A 20,716-nucleotide genomic window follows, 5' to 3' on the forward strand; every position below is an offset into this window, starting at 1 on the left:
TGTTTTCCAAAGTGGTTGCATCTCCCAGCAAATTTTTTTTTTGAATTTTATTTTATTTATTTTCTAGCAAATTTTAATAAATAACAAATTTTGCCATGTGACAGTTTGAGCAACTGTCAGATTTCCTTAATGATAGCTTTTTCTACAAAGTTTGCTTATTATCCTGGCCTGTCTTTATGATTTTCGGTGTTTCCTTTAAGATGTGATTTTTAGCTTGTTGTCTATAACAAATTACATCACTCAGTTTTAGCAATGTTATTTTATGTTGATTATTCCTGTGAGTAATATTAATTATTAATTGAACAAGAGACTGATATTTCCTACTTGCTTTTGGAATAAAGATCATTAATAGAACAAAAGCACAGGGGCTGGGTATATCTAAAGGTCAAAATGGCAGGATCTAAAACACCTTGCCTAATTCTTAAGCTCTGTCTCTCTGGGTGGATCTCCAGCCTCAGATCCCTGGCTTAACCTTCTTTCCCCATCAAAACTTCCTTGCCTTGGCTGTCCTAATATTTCAGGGTCAGGACTGGAAATAAGAAGGACTTCTTGCGATAGGTTAATTTAGACCCAGCTGTTAATAGATATATATGCTACTTTTCTCAGAGATATTTGCATTTTAAATGGCAGATGGCTGTCCAAAGATTTTTGGGGAACCAAGAGTTTCACCCTCAAAAACCATTTGGAAGGGACTTCCCTTGGAGGTCCAGTGGTTAAGAATTCGCCTTCCAATGCAGGGGGGTGCGTGTTTGATCCCTGGTTGGGAAGCTAAGATCCCACATGCCTCACGGCCAAAAAAACAAAACATAAAACAGAAGCAGTATTGTAACAAAGTCAATAAAGACTTTAAAAATGGCCCACATCAAAAAAAATCTTAAAAAACAAAACAAAACAAAAGAAACCCAAAAAACAAAAAAACCACTTGCAAGGATGAAATTTTTGACTTCATAAGGAAGAAAACTCTTGACACCCCTTGAACCCCAGATCCTTAGTCCTAGAAGGGACTTTGGAAGTCAGCTCTATCTAAGTCTCATTTGCTTATAGGGAAACATTTGCTTGTAGTCAAGCCAGCAAGATGGTGTGACTTGGCCAGGGTCACACAGCAAGTCAGTGATAGAGCTAGGCCTGGCACCAGGGTTAGTGGGCAGCACCCAATGCCTTTTCCACTTCATCAGGACATCTCTCAGTACAGACCACGTGGGCACCCTGCTGCTTGAGAATACACAGAGCAAGGTTGGGGGCGTGCATAATCACCTCTCCAGGGTAAGACAGAAATTACACATCATTGGCCTCAAAGCCACCGAAAGACCTCAGGTAATTACATCGCCAGGCTCCATCTGTTGCCAAGTGACCCCTCGGTCACAACATCACCAAGTCAGCCCTTTGGGTGTCTGTTTCCTTCTGATCTGCATTCTTTTTTTTTCCCCTGACCTAATGAGCTCTCAAATCCTTACAACGGCCAACTAATAGGATGCAAATTGCATATACCATCCAAATACGAAAGACTTGCATGTTCCAACAGATTAGTTGATAATTAGGCTTCAAATTACTAATTAATTCAGTCTGAAACATAGTCGAGTATGTGGTGTGTCTTTCTTCCCCCTTCAGAGGAATAAAGCAATTTATAACATGATAATTTTTAGAAATTCCGCCACATAATTAGCCTGCTGCTGCATGGAACTGACCCCTCCCTTCAGAGTGTTTGTGATTAGGGTGCAATAATAGAGTTAGAAACTAAGGAAGGAAGCTTTTGAAAGATTTAACAAAAAGAGGGAGCTACGTTTTATTTTGCAGTTCTTTCTGTCCCTGTCAGGATGCAGGAGCTTCAAAGAAGCCAACAGCATTCTTGTAACAGAGCACTTTGGAGGGATGTTTTTCTGGCTTTGGAGGGCCGCTAGAAGAGAGGATGGAAGGAGACTGTGGGTCAGAGAGGAGAGCTTTATAACAGGGAGTCGTAAAAAAAGAACAGAAAAGAAAAGCCATGCTTTTTGTCCAGACACCATCCTCAGCTAGTATCTCTGTGATCTTGGGCAATTTTCCAGCCCTCAGTTTCCACATCAGGAATAATAGTTCCTATTCTATACGCTCATGGAGTCACTGTGGAAACCGAACATGTTGGTGAATGCCACCATGCCTTGAAAAAGTTGAAGTGTTCTGCATAGGTGGAGAATCCTAACTTCATATACTAAATCTACCCATCTGTACATACTCACATGTTGTATCTGTATGTATACATGCATATATATGCCTGTGCATATATATGCTGATATATGTATTCATATTTTATATATGATAGGATAGATGTATATTTATATGTCCATAGCATTGGTATGTCCACAAAGTGAACTTGAACCTTGCAGAAATTGGTGAACTCTACCATTATTTCTTAAAGAAGCCTCTGGGCCCTGGAGCCCCCTGATGAACCAAGCTCTCTTGTCTGGCTGTCAGTCCTCCTCCAAGCCCAGCACTGACTCGGTTTTCACTCCCTGCTCTGAGACTGTGATCATAGCAGACAGCTACCAGCCAGAGCTCTCTAGAGTTATAGCTCTTATCTCTGTGATGCATCAGCCGCAAATCTTAGAACAAATTGGTGTTTCTCAAAAGGAAGATATGTGGACCTCTACAGTGCGTCTGCACAGTTTAGGAAACACTGAGCCAATGGTTAAATTCTTCAGTCCACTGAGACTGCAAACATGAGTACTCACAGCATGGGACAAATGATCAGATTATTTATATTGATGATTTGACTTCCATTGAAATAAAAAAGCACAACATTTAAAAATTCTTGTAGAGAACTAGCAGACCTCTGAGAATTTATAAAGGGTCCAGCAGACCCCAGTCTGAGAAACACTGAAGGACTGAAGATATTGGTTGTCCTTCTGTGTGGACCATATGGTGCCTCCTGGGGCACCAGTAACAGTAACAGCAACTCCTTTCATTTTTACACCAAGTTATAGCTCATGTGATGTCTTGGCATGAATCACACCACTGGGTTTTGAACCTTGCAGTACTCCTATGACATAAGCAAGGTAGAATTCCTCATCCCCACTTTATAGAAATGAGAACTGAGAATCCAAGATGTTACATGACTGATCTGCAGAGGGGGAAGGCAAGCACTCCTCAATGGAGTCCGGCTCTCAGGAATCTGGCAAAAGCCACGTGATGTGATCATAAGAATAGGATGACCAGGCTAACCTGAGCCATTGAACTAGAATTCCTTAAACCCCTAATAAGTAACTACAACAATAATAACAATGGTGATACCTATTATTCATTGAATGACTGCTACATTCCAGACACTATGATATATACTGAAACAGTTACCTATTAAATCCTCATAATTGTCCTGGAGGTTGATAATATTATCCCCATTTTTCAGATGAAGAAACTAAGGTTCAGAAAGATTAGTGAGTTTTCCAGTGACAAAGTTTATAAAGTCATGGAGCTGGGCTTCCCCTCCAGGACTAGAGAACTCCAAAATCCATGTTCTTATACTGTGCCATGTGACTGCTGAGCATGGGGGAGGTGGGGACGGGTGCAAGGGGGACACAGGCTCTCGATAAGAGGGCTTCAGTTTAAATCTTGCCTACAGTTGCAGCAATAAACCTGGAATTCAAACTCCAGCTCTCAAACTCCCACTGGGTATCTTTTCCACTGTACCCTGATGGAATTTCACTATAATTATACAGTTGGCCCTCCATGTTTGTGGGTTCCATGTCCGCGGATTCAACCAACTGCAGGTCAAAAATATTTGAAAAAAAATCCAGAAAGTTCTAAAATGCAAAACTTGAATTTGCCGCACAGAGGCAACTATTTACATAGCATTTATATTGTATTTCTAGCTATTGACATAGCATTTACATTTTATCAGGTATTATAAGTAATCTAGAGATGACCTACAGTATACGGGAGGACGAGAGTAGGTTATATGCAAATACTATTATGCCATTTTATATAAGGGACTTGAGAGTCCGCAGATTTTGGTGTCTGCGGGGGTTCCTTCACCAATCCCCCATGGATACCAAGGGACAACTGTGATTTCTAATGCACAAAGTAGCTGAGGGAAACACACTGAGGACGGGTCATCCCAGGTCTTACTGGGGGACTGGGGGACCAGGGTGGTCAGCCATTTCCGCCATGTGGATGCAGATGACCTCCTGTGAAATGTTAGAGTTGGCAGTTCTGGTCCATGTGGCGGCTCATCGAAGCCCCCAGCTCCATGCTGCTACCCCTTTGCTGTATCAGTCTTGGGAAGAAACTGCTCTTTCATCTCCTTGCTCCCCTGTGGTGAGAAAGCTGTCTCTGCCTTCTGTAAGGCCAAGCTCGGCCGCTTTCTTCTGCACACGCCATCTCAATACCACACACGATCACGTTTGGTTCCTGTATGGTTTCTCTAGTTAGGGAGCTGGAGCAGTAGTTGGGAAGGGTGGCTCTGGGTCAGATAGACCTGAGTTTGAATTCTGGTTTTATGTTTATTAGCTGTGTGATATTAGTAAAGTGACCTACCTTCTCTGAGCTTTCATTACCTCATCTGTAAAAAAAGGAATGTGGTATTATCTACCTCCTCATGGGCTATCATGTGAATTAAATGAAATAATACCTTATAAGTGCTCATAGTAATATTTGGCCCAAAATAAGCACTCAGTAAACGTTAACAATTTCCACCATCATAATCATGGTCATCACCATCATCATCATCATCATTATTATTAGTGGGGAAAGAAAACACTAAATATCTGGGGACAAGATACTATCCTTGAGGTCCCTCAACCCCCTTCCAAACTAAATCTCATCCACAACTGAAACCCAATTATATAATACTTTCCTCCCTGTTCGTCTGTAAGCTCCTGGAAGAAGGAATATGTCTGCCTTTCTCACTGACGAATTCCCAGTTCACCAGGCAAAGTGAGTTGCATGTAACAGTGTTCTTTAAAAAGTCGCTGAATGAATGAACGAGTGAGTGAGTGAAATGACTTCTCAGGAAATACACAATGTTGGTACCCACTTATTACATGCACTTAAAGGCAAATTCCCTGTGTCTGCGCTAAAAGAAGCAGAGATCAGGGATCGTGGGACCATGAACACAGCTAAGAATATGCAAGTGAGTAGGTAGAGCTGGGCCTCAGAGGGCATCTAATCCACTTCCCATAAAAGGCCAGAATCTCCTCTACAACATCCCTAACAGAAGCCCATCCAGCTGGTTCCTGCTTGAATAATACCCAGTGATAGGGAATAGTGTATTTGGAACCGCCTACCCTGCTTGCTCTTGGTGTTTGCTCCTTCAGCCTGGACGACCCCCTGTCCCCGCCCCTCCCCATGCCTTCTCACAGGACAGGTCCTAACAGCCAGCCAAATGAACATCAGACATGAACCAAGCATGTCTGTGTGCCTTCCACTGCACTGGGCTCATACCAGAAGCGCTAAGAAGCATGCGGTTTCACTTTTGTCCTGGAAGCAACTTGGCTTTGTCTTCCAGCTAAATTGGAACGTGTAAATAAAGTTTTAAAAGGATGCCAGAGAAAAATCTTGTGTGAAAGTAACGCAAGCCCCATAAACTGCCACCCCAACTGCCAGAGCCTGGCGGTCAGAGGCTCGAGAGGCCCCTGGAGGCTGCAGGTTTCTGGGAAGGATCATGACGGTGCATCCGTGCAGCCAGTAGTCCTACGAAGAGTGTGCCTTTGCGCTGGCTTGAAGAATCCCAAAGAACCAGAGGTGAAGGGTCCCCAGGAGCTCGCCTCACCCAACCCCTCCCGCATTTTGTAAAAGAGGCACTTAAGACCCAGAGAAGGGACATAACCTGTTTGAAGTCACTCGGAAGTTGAACAGGAGAGCTGGGCTGGGATTTGGAGCAATTGTTTGTTCTGTTCTTTGTGGCTTCTTTTACCCCACTGCTGCCTCTCAGTTTCCTCTGTGTGTGTGTGTGTGTGTGTGTGTGTGTGCGTGTGTGTGTGTAAGAGAAAGAAACATATAGAAATAGGAGACAGAGAGAGGTTGAGAAGCACTCCCTCCCCACTCCCCCTGCCCCTCTCACGGTCACCCCTCACTGATGGGAGTCCATCCCAGTGTCCTCTTCTCCCTCCCACACAGCCTTCCCCCTCTCCCTCGGCTTCACCTCACTCTTCTGCAGCAGTGAGAACACACGGCTTACTTTAGGATCACCAGAGCTTACACTGCAGAGAGCCTCTGGAAGGGAAGAGGAAACGGATGGGTAGAAAATCAAGTCCCAGACCCCAAAGGATGCTCACTTCCTACGTGGTCCAAGCAACCCATCAGGCAAGGCTGAGTATATGTTACTCTTTGCAGTCACATCCCATGCTCTAGGATAATCCATTCTAGAGAACTGAGAGTTTTTGCATCCGCCCAAGAAAGGTGAGGTTATATTCTCATTTTATGAGAGAGGAAAAGGAGGTCTAAGTTGCTGAAGAAAGTTTTCCAAGGTCATGTGGCTAAAACTGGAATTTGAACTCAAACCTCTCTAATTCCACAGATTAGGTTTGTTGTCCATTGGGCCACACTGCCCAAATCAAAGAAACCTTGGTGACTCTCAGGCCTGGTATTATAACTGAGAAAGCTCAGAAATACACTCCTTTTCTTCTGAAACTGCCTGGGTTTGAATTTTCGCTCAGTCACCTACTAGCCGTGTGACCTTGGGCAAGTCATTTCGCCTATCTGTACCTCAGTTTCCTCATCTGTAGGTGGGAATATTAATGCATACCTCACAAGAGAAAGTGAGTTAATTTATACCAAGTTTTACAACAGTGAGTGCAGCAGAAGCCTGGGGTCTCATCCAACTCTGCCACTGACTCATTATCCTTTGCAAAAAAAAAAAATTCTATTTTTTTGAGGGTCTCAATTTGTTCCAGATTTGTTCAAGGGTTTTCAAACGGACTAAACGATCAAAAGGACCTTTCCAGATGGGCAACTTAAGGTTCTGGTTTTCCTGCCTCTCTCTGTAGTCCAGAGGTGCCAAAACAAAATTCTCGAAGCCACATTGGCTCCCTTCATTCTAAGGGAGAAGCCACTCCATTCATCTCAAGCACTGGGTGTTTGCATCCTTTGCTCTTGCCAGCCATGCACACCTTGGCTGATTTGGAAAGGCCCCTTCCATGCTCAGTCAGTGGGTTATTTCAGATATGCAAGCCAGCAGCTGCAATTGCTCTTCCAGAGCGTGGAACCCCCTTTGCCACTACCAGCTTAGAAGCAGGAGGGACAGACCCCTTAAGTACCTATTTTGGCAGGAGGTTGGTGTAATATGTAACTAGAAAGGTTCAGTCCTCACTTCCTTCCTTGTCCCTTTTTTTAAGACAGAAAAGCAAACAGACGCTAGAGTACTCTAGGTGAGTACTTATTATGTACCAGGCACTGTCCTAAGAATTTGGTAACGATTAATGCAGCTGATACTCCCAACGGCCCTATGAGATAGCCGCTATAATGATTCTTATTTTGCAGTAAAGGATGCCAAGGCACAGAAAGGTTGAGTAGCTTGCCTGCAGTCACACAGCTAGGTGGTGGCAGAGCTGAGATTTGAATCCAGGTTGATGTGTACACGCATTTCCTCTGATTCACCGACCTCTGTCACTCTGATTCAGAATCTCCGAGCATGTGTGCTCTCCAATTAGAGAGTTCTTCCCTGCACTCTTCACCCAGCCAAAGCCTCCTCTCCTTTCAGCTCCCTTGCTTCCACTGGGAGCCTTCCCTGAGTTCCAGGTTCAGGTTTTGTTCTACCTATTTTGCTCTACAGTTATGTGGGTAATCTGGGCCTTTCTCACTAAACCTTAAGTAACTTGAAAACAGGGACCGAACCTATCTTATTCTCTGCTGCATCCCTTTGTCCAGTATGTACCTGGCAATATTAGATCCTCAGGTGAATGAGGGAATGAATGAATGAATGAATAACGAGAATATTCCTTTCCCCATTCCTAGTAGGTTTCAAATTTATCATACGTTTGGACTTTCATTCATTCTTCACGAAGCATTCGTTGGGTGCCTACTCTATGGGAGCCCCTGAGGATGTTTAAGCTGGCATTTCATCAAAGGTGGGATTGCTATAGTCTTTGCCTGAGCCTCACTGGACAGGAAGGTCTTGATCATGTGAAAGGAAGGTATTGCTGGTTTCAAGTCTGCCAGGAACTCCAGCCATAAAAGCCCACCCCACCCCTAACCTTTGGCTCTTGCTCTGAAGTGGCCATGGCCAGGTGTCACCCGTGACTGCAGCCAATTAGAACAGAGTTAAGATGAAGGGAGGTTCTGAAAGAGCAACCAACCCCAGGCCAGATACTGCACTTCTTTATTCATGCACTGACAGCCCAATCTGGGGGCCCCTGACCTTCTGCCACAAAATGCCAGCATTTTATCCTAAACCCACAGACTGAGAGAATTTGGTTTGTGAGATCCCAACTACCTTTTTAAATAATCTGTCAGCAGTGGACTTGTGTTTGGGGGATAGGTCTGTTTGTGCATTTGCTGATATCCAAGTGTACAGGTGCCCGCCTCCCTGGTTTCAAATGTACTTGGGTAAGAGTTAATTAACACTAGTGGTTTCTTCCCAAATCGAGTGGTGTTTTAGCTGGTTTGAGCACAGCTGCAATGTCTTATTGACTTAGCAGGAACCGGATAAGCCTATGTTATGAGGGATTATATAGGGTAAGGACGCATTAAAGTTTCGGTCGGTTAAAGTGGCTAGAATAGGAAAATCTGAAGACCTTATGCAGAGACATGGTTATCTGAGGACACAACAAAGTCCTCAGCCCAGGAATATTCCATGAATTCGTGTATATCCATATTCATGTGCACACACCTGTGTGATCACAGAATTGTAGATCAAAGCTGGAAAAGCCCTTAAGGGAGAAATCGACTGGCTCAGAAGTTTCCAAACTTTTTCGTTTAAAGCTCTAGTTTCAAATGGAATCCTGGGGAGAACCCCAGTATGTAAAACAGATGAAAAGCAGAGCTGCTCTGGTGGAAGAGGGAGGGTGGGAATCCAGAACCTCAACCCTCTGCCTTCCCACTAATTCAACTTGGTAGCCTCTGAAATGCCTACAGCCTGGGACAACAGTTTGAAAGATCACTGATCTAGCCAATGCCCTCATTTTGCAGATCAATAATCTAGCGCCTGGAGAGGGTGAGAACACTACCCGAGGGTAGACAGCTCATGAAGTTCAAAGACAGGACGGAACTTAGGCGGTTGTCCCTAAAATTATTTTCCTGACGCTACTTATTTATGACCCAGTTCAGAATATACTACACACAAAACAGTCAATAACAAGACCTCTTTGGTCCACAAGATGAAAGCTGAGAGACTGAGAGGTGACAGGATGGAAACTTACAAGAAAACCATGAAAAGGGTGAATGAAGACATCTGTCGTGTATGCTTCATCCCTTGGTGTAAATTAAGCAGTCAGCCTGCTCCAGGTACTGGGCTGTGGATACCGTGGGGACCGAGGTTCCTGCTCTCTAGGGTCACACGGTCTTGTAGGTCTAAAGGAGATGAGAAGCAAGCCTGCAGTCAGAGAGAAAGCTGGGAAAGACCCCAAGGGAGAGAGAAATAAAGAGCTTTGTGGTTCACAGCCCAAGGACCAGCACCCATTCAAGGAGCGGAAGACTAACACCTGGGTCTCCTAGAAACCTGCTAATTCCTTCTTAGTATAAAGAAGCAGGCCATTGCAAGGGCTTCATTGAAGGACAGGAGATAAGTGAATCAGGCTGATGGGACTAGCGTTGAGGGGGCAGAGTGTACAATGGCTAGAAAACAAGCCCAGAGTCTTGTCACTTGCTGTGACTACGGTCTCTGCCCCTCACTGTCTATGTTATGTTAGGCAGAAGCTACTCCGTTCATTTAAGACTCAGTTTTCTAATCTGCAACGTGGGAATGATAAAAGTGCCTGCTTCACAGGATTGTCACTGCGATTAAATGAGATCATACAAATAAAGCTCTCAGCACAGTGCCTACTACTACACAGTACAGGTCTGATACACGTCAGGCACGGTGGTTGTTACTGTCATTATTATTTTAGCCAAAGTCTGCATCCCATGACTTCTGTCCATTGGTTGGTGCTGGCCTGCCTTCCAGAACCTTAGAAAACAGATCTTCTACCTCTTTCCCGTGACAGCCCTTCTGGGATTCAAATACATCCTTCACTTCCCTTCTTAGTCTTCCATTATTTTCAGGTTGAACAACCCCACTTTTTTCAAGCATTTCTAATGTAACCAGACTTTTCAAACTGTACTTCCCTATAACTATCCTCTCCATGGAGCTGTCATCTAAGAATTTATCTGACAATTTGGGGGACCTTGCCACATTCAACTTGTGCCATTCAGAGTATAAAGTGCAAGTTCTTCAATTTGTTCTAACCTTACCTCTTCTAGACCTCAAGGGGAGGGGACGGAGGGAGTGTTCTCTCCGGCATCCCAGGTCTTGTTAAAAAACCTTCTCCTTGGCCCCTTAACAATGTTGGATGTTCCCTCTTCCTTCTAATGGGGGTGGTGTCCGCCCAAACAGGACGATGAGGGCTGAAGAGCTTGTATGTGACCCCTGGAAAGAACCCCAGAGAAAAAGGGAATCTGGCTTTGAAGACAAAGCTTTTTATCCTTTGAAAGCTGCGTTCCTATACACCTGCCTCCTGTTGGCTCAGGTGTCTTGCCTGACCCAGCGCCTGGCTTCAAAGCAGTTGTAACAACACCTAACCTCTTTTGACCCAGTGATAATGATGATGGTGAATGTGATGATAATAATAATAACATTCATAATCGCTGATGATTATAATAACATTCATTAAGCACTTACTATGTGCCAGACACAGCTCTAAGTGCTTTATGTATTTTTTTTAAAATCTTGCTCCAGTTCTATGCTGTAGGTGCTGTTATATCCGCGTTTTGAAGACCAGAGAGCTAAGACTCAGAGAGGTTAAATAACCAGTAAGCACACATAATCAGGTTCTTTTGTTTCCAGGCACACATGATAATTAATAGTCATAATGATAACTCAGAGCTTCCTCGTGATCCTCAAAGCATTTTCTAAATCTTTACAGCAACATGAAAGCATGGCTAATGTAGTTATACTGTTAAACATCTCTTTAGGATATTATAATTATTTGAAATGCCTTTTCATTCTAATCCTTTGAAAATTATCATTGAGATATGATAGATGGAATGACTATATTAACCAGTTTAATTAATTGAGCACTTTTTCCCCCAGGCATGCTATTTAAATGACTGGTCAGCATTGCATTGCCTTCTACGACGAGTACATAGGGAATACAGATCTTAATCTCAGCTACCCCTCTAACCAGCCTACAACTTGAGGCCACTAGTCTCCTCTCTGGACAACGAGGGGTTTGACCTGATCGCCAGCATCTTTGCTTCAGGTGTCTGTAAACCTAAACTATGGCCCATGGGTCAGATCCAACTGCTACCTGATTTTGTTTGGCTCATGAGCTAAGAATGGTTTTACATTTTTAAATTATTAGAAAAACAAAAAGAAAAATGATACTTCGTGGCGTGTGAAAATTACGTGAAATTCAAGTTTCAGTGGACACAACCATGCTCATTCATTTTCTATTGTCGAGGACGGCTTTCGCGCCATAACAGCAACATTGAAATAGTTACGACAGAAACCACGTGGCCCCCCCAGCCTAAAAAATTCACAATATGACCCTTTACCAAGAAAAATTTGCTGACTCCTGCTATAAGTGTGGGGTAGGTGGGCACTAACAGACTTCGTATAAATCAGAGGCTTGAGAAACATCTAACCAATCCCTAACCACCATCATGGTGTCAAGGAGAGAAACCAACTGTGCTCTCCCACAGATGTTGCTTTAAGACAGAAAGCTGTACTGGAAGGCCCCTCTTTGGCAGAGTAAGACATCTCTTCTAGGCTATTAACTGTCAGCCACACTGTCTGAGCTTCTCTGTCCCTCTGTCTGGGGCAATATGGAAATGCCATCCTAAAGCTAGCCTCCTGTGTTCCTCCACTGGCAAAGCAGTGTACCACACAGACGAAGAAGACAGATTTGATGGCTGGACCACAGCTGGATTCCTTGCTTGCTGGGTGACCTCAAGGGAGTTTCCAAAGGTCCCTGAACCACAGCTCCGCACACATAAAATTGGGACAGATACTCACTCATTTATGCAAATGAGCACCCGGTGCCTACTGTGCATGTGCACCTCTCAGGGTTGTTTGGGGGGATTAAATAGGATGATGTATATAAAGCATTTAACAGAATGTCTGGCTCAGGATAAGAGCTTGGGAAATGCTTAATAAATCTAAGGGTGACTCTCGACTGATTATTTCATTTTTCAGTTTTAAATGACAACTTCATAATTCTCAAAAGGCTGTGTGAAGATGAAGTTATATAATGCATAAGAAGTGGCAGTTTTGCCATTGTTGTCATTTCTGTTATCCTGAGGAGCAACGCTTCTGGAAGCCGCATTTCAGTAGAGCGTTTAACAGCGTCAGTGTTAATTCCAGGCCAAGAGACAACAAATTAAGCAGGGCTCCCTTAACAGACCGTCTCAAAGAGTCAACCAATGCCATGACTTCTCTTCCCTGTTCTGCCACGGCCACTCCCTCCCCCACTTTCCAGGGACTTAACAGATGATTCTGAACCAGCAACGTATATCAAAATTATCTGAGGATCTATTTTTATTTTTTAACAGTACTAAAAAGAAAACATATTCACATGGTAAAAAAGAAAAAAAATTATTCCCTCATTTTGTGTCCTTTAGCTAACATCACAGATAGGAGCTTATTTTATCATTCTTTGTCCCTTCCTTCTCAGGGGAGCTGAGGAGTTCAGTTAGAGGTCCCATCAGTTTGATTAGATATAACTTGAGGTTTGGCTCCAGTAACCTTGTAGTCAGACACTCTGGTGATGGAGTTGAGTGGCATTTATGTCTGAATAAACTCTGCCATTTCCCGTGGCCCCCATTACGTTGATGGGGGCAGTCAATACAAAATGCCTGGGAGCTTGTTACAGATTTTCAAGCGACAGAATTTGACTGCAGGAGGTCGCTTTCATTTTATTCTCTCAATAGTTATTTTATGAACAAGATGTTCTTTTTAAGACCTCTAAAAATTAGGGGAAGTCTCTCAACTGTGCATTAGCTTTTAACCAGGGGTGGGATGGTTGTACTCTTAGGTAGCAGAACGTCTTGGAATGCCTATTGGGTACGAGAACCTAATTCTGATTTCATCTGTACTAAAAAAGCTTGCTAGAAACTGTGCAATTCAGTAGACCCCTGTGAATGTGTGCAAACTGTAGCTATGGGAAAAGTTAATCACAAAATATATTTCCAACATGAGCTTCTCTTTTCAAACAATTAAAATCATCCACTGGCATTTACTGCCTGGTGATCACACTTCCCCTTAGCTCATAAGCATTCTTGCTTGAGGAAAGTCTTTGGCTTTTATTCATTCACCCAACAAATATGTATCGAGCACCTACTCTGTGCCAGGCATTGTTCTAGGTGCTAGGTTCTAGTATACATCCGTGAACAAGACAGAAAGGGTCCCTGCCCTCACGGAGCTGACATTCCAACCCGAGGAGAGAGGACAAGGGAATAAATGAGCAAACGAGATCATCTCAAATGGTGATAAACAGGGCACTGAGAAGGAACTGACTGGACTGGGTGTTGGGGGTGACTTGACTGGGTTCTACTAGAACCAGGTCTTAAGACAGCAATTCAAGTACAAGCAGCTGCTTTGGCTGCGAATCCCAGAAACAACAGCAGGGAGTCAGGGATGTGAAGTAGGGAAGGGACAGCAGGCATCTGATAAAAGTGCATAACCAAGACAGTTACCCCTCGGGGCTACGGAGCTCCATCCTTTAGGGAAGCTCTAGACCTGGCTGTAGAGCATGCCTCAGGGTTACCCCACCCAGGGAAGAGGATTCTGGAGTATTTATCTACGAACTCCCCATCTGTCATTGGTTGAGAGCTGCTCTGGGTGAACGAACTCCCTGATACGTCTGGCTTACCCTGCACGTAGGTGAAGTAATAGGTATTTGTAGTTAGTATATAAAGTGGAATATCAGTGTCTAAGGGGTGGGGGAGTGGAAATCAGCAGGGCATCAATAGCAACTACCACAGGGCAAGAATTGAATCTTACATAAGGGGTCAGGAAAGAGCTGTCTGAAGAGACTGCATTTTAGCTGAGATCCAAAAATATGGGCAGGAGTCGGCCAGGGAAAGCTCACTTCCTGGCAGAGAACAGCTAGGCAAAGGCTCAGGGTGGAACTGAGCTTAGTTTGTTTATAAAATAGAAATAATAAAGAATCACAGAACTTTGGACGCATGGGTGGGGGTGTGTGTCTTTGAGTCATGAAGTCATTGATGACTAGATCGTTTAGGTAAGGAAACTGGATCAAGTCAGTGAGAAATGAAGAGACCTGGGCAGAGCTGGGGCCAGCGCTCCGGGCTCTCAGCTGTCTGTCCATGGCTCTCCCCAACCTCAGTCCACCACCCTGCTTCCCCTGCTCCTTCCCCCATTTCGCCCCCAGGGATCTGGCAGTTTCTCCAAGCTGTGGAGCTCAGAGAGCAATGACTTTATGATCCCTGCTCAAATTCCTGCAGTGGGCTGCCAATTATACCTTAAAAAGAAACCCAGGTGATCACAATGCTTTATGTGATCCAGCCCTGGGCTGCCGACTGCATTTCCCGCCCTCTCTCTCACTCACTCACTGTGCTACAGCCACACCAGCCTTCTAACTGTTTCTGGAACATGCCAAACATCCTCCAACCCCACTTCATCTTCCTTCAGAGGACTCATAGCTACTGCATGGTATGCTCTGCTGGACTGTACTCTAGACACTGTGCTACATATTTACTTTTCTTTAACTGAAGTGTAGTTGATGTATAATACTATGTGTTATAGGTGTACAATACAGCGATTCACAACTTTGAAAGGTTATACTCCATTTATAGGTCTTATAAAATACTTGCTCTGTTCCCCGTGTTGTACAATACATCCTTGTAGCTTATTTTATACCTAATAGTTTGTTTGTTTATGGTCTATCTTTCCCACTAGAAAGTAAGCTTTGTAAGAGAAGGAAGTTGCTTTTCTCACTATTAGAAGAGTACACTGTAGGTTCCCAAATATGTTCGTTGAATGACAAGTGAGCAAAGACCTACAGAAGACCTTAGTTCTGCTCCCCTCTCTGCTACTAAATCAATGAATGACCCTGTGAAGATGATCCTCCCACTCTGGTCTCGATTTCTTTATCCGACAAATAAGCATATAATTTCTACCTTCTAAAGCCATAAAGTGAAATGCGGCCGTAGATTTGAAAGTGTTGTACACTATAGAAATACATTATACAAATACAAGGTTTCCTCTCTAAATTGAAGGCTTCCTGAGTTTCAGTGAACTTCACCAAATGGGGAGGAAAGTTTCATTCCCAATAAAAAATGCTTTGCGGATATGAGAACTGACCAGGTCTCACTGGCTGGAGAAGACCTCGGCTGTGGCACAGGAGAGAGCACAGGGGGAGGGGTAATCAGCATCCAGCCTCTTCTAGACAGGCTGGTGACCTTGGGTGAGCCCTCAGGCGCTTGCCCCTGATGGACTTCAGACTCCTCTCCTCTCAAATGGGTGGAGAGTGGTGATGGTAGAGGAAAAGCCTCCCCCTCTTTTGTTTTTTATTCCATTGCGTATCTGTGTCGTCATAGTAATCACTGTGCACCACGCACTTGACATGGTTCATCCCACTGCTTTTTCTCCCCCGCCTCCTAACCTCCATTATTCATGGGAGAAAACATCAGGGAACTTGGTCCAAGGTAGCAACTCACAGCTGTGAGTAGCAGAGCCCACCCTCCAACCCAGGCATGGCTGGCTCCTGCGCAAGTGCTCTTAACCATTGTGCTAACTCTGTGCACAAACCAAGTGATAACAGAATTCAGAAGGGAGGGAGACACAACTGTCTCTCCGTTAAGTCGGTTTCACCTTAAGTAGGAACTGGGTGGAAAAGGCTGTGATTCTGTAACATGGTTAAACGGATGTATCCAGGCAGCATATTCTGACTTCTCTCCCTGCCTCTCCACCCAGGGTTTCATGGACATTGACTTAAACAAATTCAAGGAGAGTGGAGCAAACGTAACAGGTTTCCAGTTGGTGAACTACACAGACACCATCCCGGCCAAGATCATGCAGCAGTGGAAAAACAGTGACGCTCGGGACCACACCCGGGTGGACTGGAAAAGACCTAAGGTAAGAGGATGGGCAGCAGGAAGCAAAGGACCAGCCTGGTCCCTCTGCCTGCCCTAGACTCCTGGGTGGTGTTAGCCTTTAGATAAGGATAGACTTTCTAAGAGGAACAAGTTAAGCAAAGTGTATCCGTAAAGACTGAGGGTATGGACAATCCAGGATGACAATGGTTTTAACAAGATAAATATTTTGATTTTCCTTCATATAAACAAAATTCAGAAGTCAGCACCCCAGGGCTTGTGTAATGGCTTCACAATCATTCAAACACTGAGGCGTGTTCTATCTTCTTGCTCTGCTATCCTCGGCATATGGCTGCTACCTTATAGCCCCAAATGGCTGCAGAAGCTCCAACAATTACCTCCCTATTCTACCCAGCAGGAAGGGAAAAGGAAAATAAAAATCAAAACTGCTTCCTATAAGAACTCTTTCCAGAAGTCACACACAGATCTTCCCTTCACATGCCATTGGCCACATCTTAGAAACCTACCCCAGCTACCTACAGGGGAAGCTGGAAAATGATGCCTCTACTCTGGGCAGGACCACCATGTTGCACAGCTCCAGGGGGATGCATTTATTTCTTCATGGATTGAGCCTCCTAGATTTGTGCAGTGAGCTGGCCCTTCTTCTAATCAGCCACGTACCTAGCTAAAAATCAAGGAAATTTAACTAAGCAATAACCAGCACATCTCCTTCTCAGAGAGTCTACTACCAATTATCATGCTGACTACCTGGTCTCTCACTTCCCAGCAAGGCAGCTTTAAATCCTGCAGCCAAAATCTATATTGTTTGCTATTTGATAATGGCTTAGAATAAGGATAGGGGATAATTTTTCTTTCCCACATCAAATCCAACAGTTTGGCAATGGCTGTGAGAAACACTGTGTTGAGAAGGATTCTGAGGCTAAATTTGTTTATCTGGGGCAAACTGTGGATCCTTGGCAACTTTCTCTTGCCACTCGTCAATTTCTTTTTGTGAATGGCAGGCCACTTAACCGAGATGCTTCTCGTCCCACTTTTGCTCGAACTGAGTTAGCAATTCAGAAATAAAAACTTATTTCAATGTGAGCTTAAGCAAGCAAAATCACAAATGTGCTTTAAAGCAATGAGCAAACCACACAGCAGTTAATTCATTAATATGCAAAAAGCCCACCCAATTTCCAAAAGATTGGAGCTGATTATAAAAATAACAAAATATAATGTATATACTTTTAAAACAGCAAGAGAATCAAAGTTAAGAACTGGAAAAATACATATACATTCATTCTACAACTCTACTGTGAACTTAGAATGTGCCAGAGAACCTGCTAGACGTTGAGGACAAATTAGTGAGGACAGACATGAGTTCCAGTGCCGGGAAATGTTGTTATGGTTATCCTGCTTTTGTTTCAACATTTTCACCCGCTTTTAGGCGAGAGGGGGATAAAATTGAGGGTTAGCATGAAGAAGCGCAAGGGGAAAGTTTGCAGAATGTAAACCTGCCACTCGAGTGAACCACATGCGGAAATAATTAAGAGTTGACCCTTCTTGGATTATTCTTTTTTTCTTTCACTGTCACCAGGGATGGTGGAGTAAACTGTTCCTCTTGGCTCCCAACCGATGACTATAACACCGAGAACACCAAGTGGTTTTCCATGGACTGTATCAGACAGATACAGATGTGTTGTATTTAATCTACGGATTCTTTTGCCAGTTGAACCAACATTTTCAGATGGCAAGATTGAACACAAAATTCTAAAGTTCTCTTCTAACATCACAACCTGCAGTAATACTGAACTCACAATCCAGGGGGGCAATATTGGCTATGAGGTGGAGCAGGAGCCCCCATCTAAGACGCAGGCACTTCCTGGCTCACGGCTGCTCCCCACCCCGCCACTCCCCATCCCTGGCCCGCTGCAGGCATCCTCACCACCGGGAAGCTCCTTCCCAGATGCAGCTCCCACCTGCCTCCCTGTCAGCTCGCTCTGACACCTAACTGTCTCTGTTCCTCCCACTAGTACACCTCTGCGCTCACCTACGATGGGGTGAAGGTGATGGCTGAGGCTTTCCAGAGCCTGCGGAGGCAGAGAATCGATATCTCTCGCCGGGGGAATGCTGGGGACTGCCTGGCTAACCCAGCTGTGCCCTGGGGCCAGGGCATCGACATCCAGAGAGCTCTGCAGCAGGTGAGGCTGGCAGTGGCTGCCCCATCTTATGGGAGCCTCACGGGGGATTTCAGCATCAGTCTCAGGTGGGACGTAGCTATTTAAAAGAAAAGGTAGAGCACGCCTGAAGTTTGGACTGCCACTGCATTGTGTCTGTGGCCCTTGGCGTACATGGAAGGTCATGCAGAAATTTGAAAAACAAAACAAAAAAACGCAGTAGGATGGAATAGTCATTCCTGATAGCACAAAAGCTCTATTTTCTGCTTAGGGTTTATGTTAAAAAGGGGAAGCCAGTGATTCTGTATTTGAAAAGGGGACTTGAGATATACAAGGATGAAACTGAACCATTTTAGCAGTCTCTTGGAGACTCCCCCTCTTGCCCTGATTTTCTGGATTTCTTCATTACCTTTGCTTTCTGTGCACATGTCATGATGGGACCCTGAAAATGTTTCTCGGGACTTCTGATTCTATTTTCTTGCTTCTCAGCATTGCAATCATCAATTTTGTTCGCGCTTAACAACAGGTAAAGAACGGGGATAGGAAATGGTCAGGCCCCTCCAATCAGTTGGCTATGCAGAGTATTCTGAGGCTGAATCCAGATTCAACAGGGGGGAGTAAATACTCAATTAGTGATATGTCTGCTGTGGAAGCAGGATGAGACAGAGGTAAACGTGAGCCATGTATTTAACATTCCTGGTTTAGAAGGTTCTGGGGATTTGCCCAGTTTTATCACTCTCTGAGCTCCTAGAAGTCTCTAGAAGTTTCTAGAAGCACCTCAAGCCCAGGCTGTGGTCCTCCAACTCCTGACGGATAGCACTATACAATGCCTCTCATGCCTCCTGAGAGAGGCTGTGTTTCCAAAGGGGACTGGGCAAAGAGGGCAGTGCTCACTGCAAAGGAATGTCCAAGTATCAGACACAGTGGCAAGCCAGCCAACAGCAAGATATTTTGGTGCAAATGCCTCTCAGGACCTGCCCTCCCCATCCAAGAGTTGCCTAGATAAGACCAGCTCTACTTTCAAGACTCCATTCAACAGAAGATGAATTTGGACTCCCAGGGAAGGAGAGATGCGTTTCTGAATGAGGGAGAAATGTAGAGCAAAATGTACAACTATTCCCATTTGTTTTCCAGCCACACGTGCACAGCTCTAACAATTTTCACAACCTGGAGAAAGAGACAAGACAGGAATACCACAGGCTGTTCTTCAGCTTGGACGAACTGCCTGCACATGGAATATGAATTATACTTCTGTCCTTTGGAATGAAGTGAAGCAGCTGCCCTGTGACTACACGCAAATGGGTCCACCCGCAGCCCTTTCTGCCCTCCCCCTGTCTCTGCGCAGGGCGGCCCCGAATCGCTAGGCAGCAAGAGCAGACACCCACCAGCTTCAGAATGATCGCCAAAGGTGCCGTGCCCGCCTTCTGGCTTGCTTAAAACGCCCTTCCAGACCCCACAGTCGAGACAGATTCTTTTTGCAGTGTGAAGCTAGTTTCAGGAGGTCCCACGGACTTGCCCTCAGCTTCACAACCCTTCTAGCTCCCTTGCCCCTCCCATCTTAAGGGCATCCCTGGAAGGATATCCTGATGCCATCGTGACAGTGATGAAGCCTGGAGACGACGTGGGTGGCAGGAAGGGCACTGAATCAGGAGAGCTGGGGTCCAGGTCCCGCTGGGCCCCTGAGTCTCTGGGTGACCTTGAAATACTCATTCAGATCTCCTACACCCTTCCCTTTCCTCATCCATGACAATGAGGCAGTTAGAGAGACAACTCTTGGGTCCCAACTGGCTTAAGAACTCTAAGGATCTAATTTATTTTCTCTTATGCTCTAACCCATGTCTTTCTGGTTGTAACACGCTCAGGCTTCCACTTCTGCCTTCAGTGGGGTTGAGAGGAGGCAGTTGCCTTAATCAAAAAAATAATAATCTCTATACTGTCTTGAGTCAAGACATGTGTGTGCCAGTCAGCTGCTCCTGAGAGCCTACTCTGTGCTCTGGTCTGGGGCCAAGCTCTGGGGACAATAAGAGAAGTCAAGACCTGCCCTCAAGAAGCTCCCTTCAGTCTCTATTGGGTGTGGACGTAGGGCAGGGAGAACTAGCCACAGAACAAACCCAAAAATAAAACCCACATTCTGATCTAAAAATCAGCTGTTCAAACTGATTACTTTCAAATCTTTGTTAATCACCTAGAATCACAAACACATACTGCTGAAAGAGACCTGAAAGATTACGACGCCCATTTTCCCTTACATTATAGACGAAGCAGCTGACCTAGAGTAGGCAGTGACTCAGCCGAGGTCACAGAGCAGCTTAGCAGCGCGGGCTGGACCAGACACCCATCCAGGGCTCTTCTTCCTGTCCCACAACTGTCCTGTGGCCCCA

The 20,716-nt window shown here is 44.7% G+C and overlaps 1 protein-coding gene across 4 annotated transcripts in view; it reads left to right on the forward strand.

Annotated features, from left to right (window-relative positions):
* GRIA1 (glutamate ionotropic receptor AMPA type subunit 1) overlaps window positions 1-20,716 on the forward strand; it is a 300,571-nt gene that overhangs the window by 170,377 nt on the left and 109,478 nt on the right. For 3 of the 4 annotated variants that reach the window (XM_068534558.1, XM_068534557.1, XM_068534560.1), the window contains 2 exons: window positions 16,040-16,201; window positions 18,192-18,359. In XM_068534558.1, the coding sequence (XP_068390659.1) occupies window positions 16,040-16,201; window positions 18,192-18,359 (330 nt within the window). The remainder of the gene's footprint in view (window positions 1-16,039; window positions 16,202-18,191; window positions 18,360-20,716) is intronic. The other variant, XM_068534559.1, reaches the window with a different exon arrangement.

The sequence above is a fragment of the Eschrichtius robustus genome, chromosome 2 (genome assembly GCF_028021215.1).
Source record: "Eschrichtius robustus isolate mEscRob2 chromosome 2, mEscRob2.pri, whole genome shotgun sequence".
NCBI lineage: Eukaryota > Metazoa > Chordata > Mammalia > Artiodactyla > Eschrichtiidae > Eschrichtius > Eschrichtius robustus.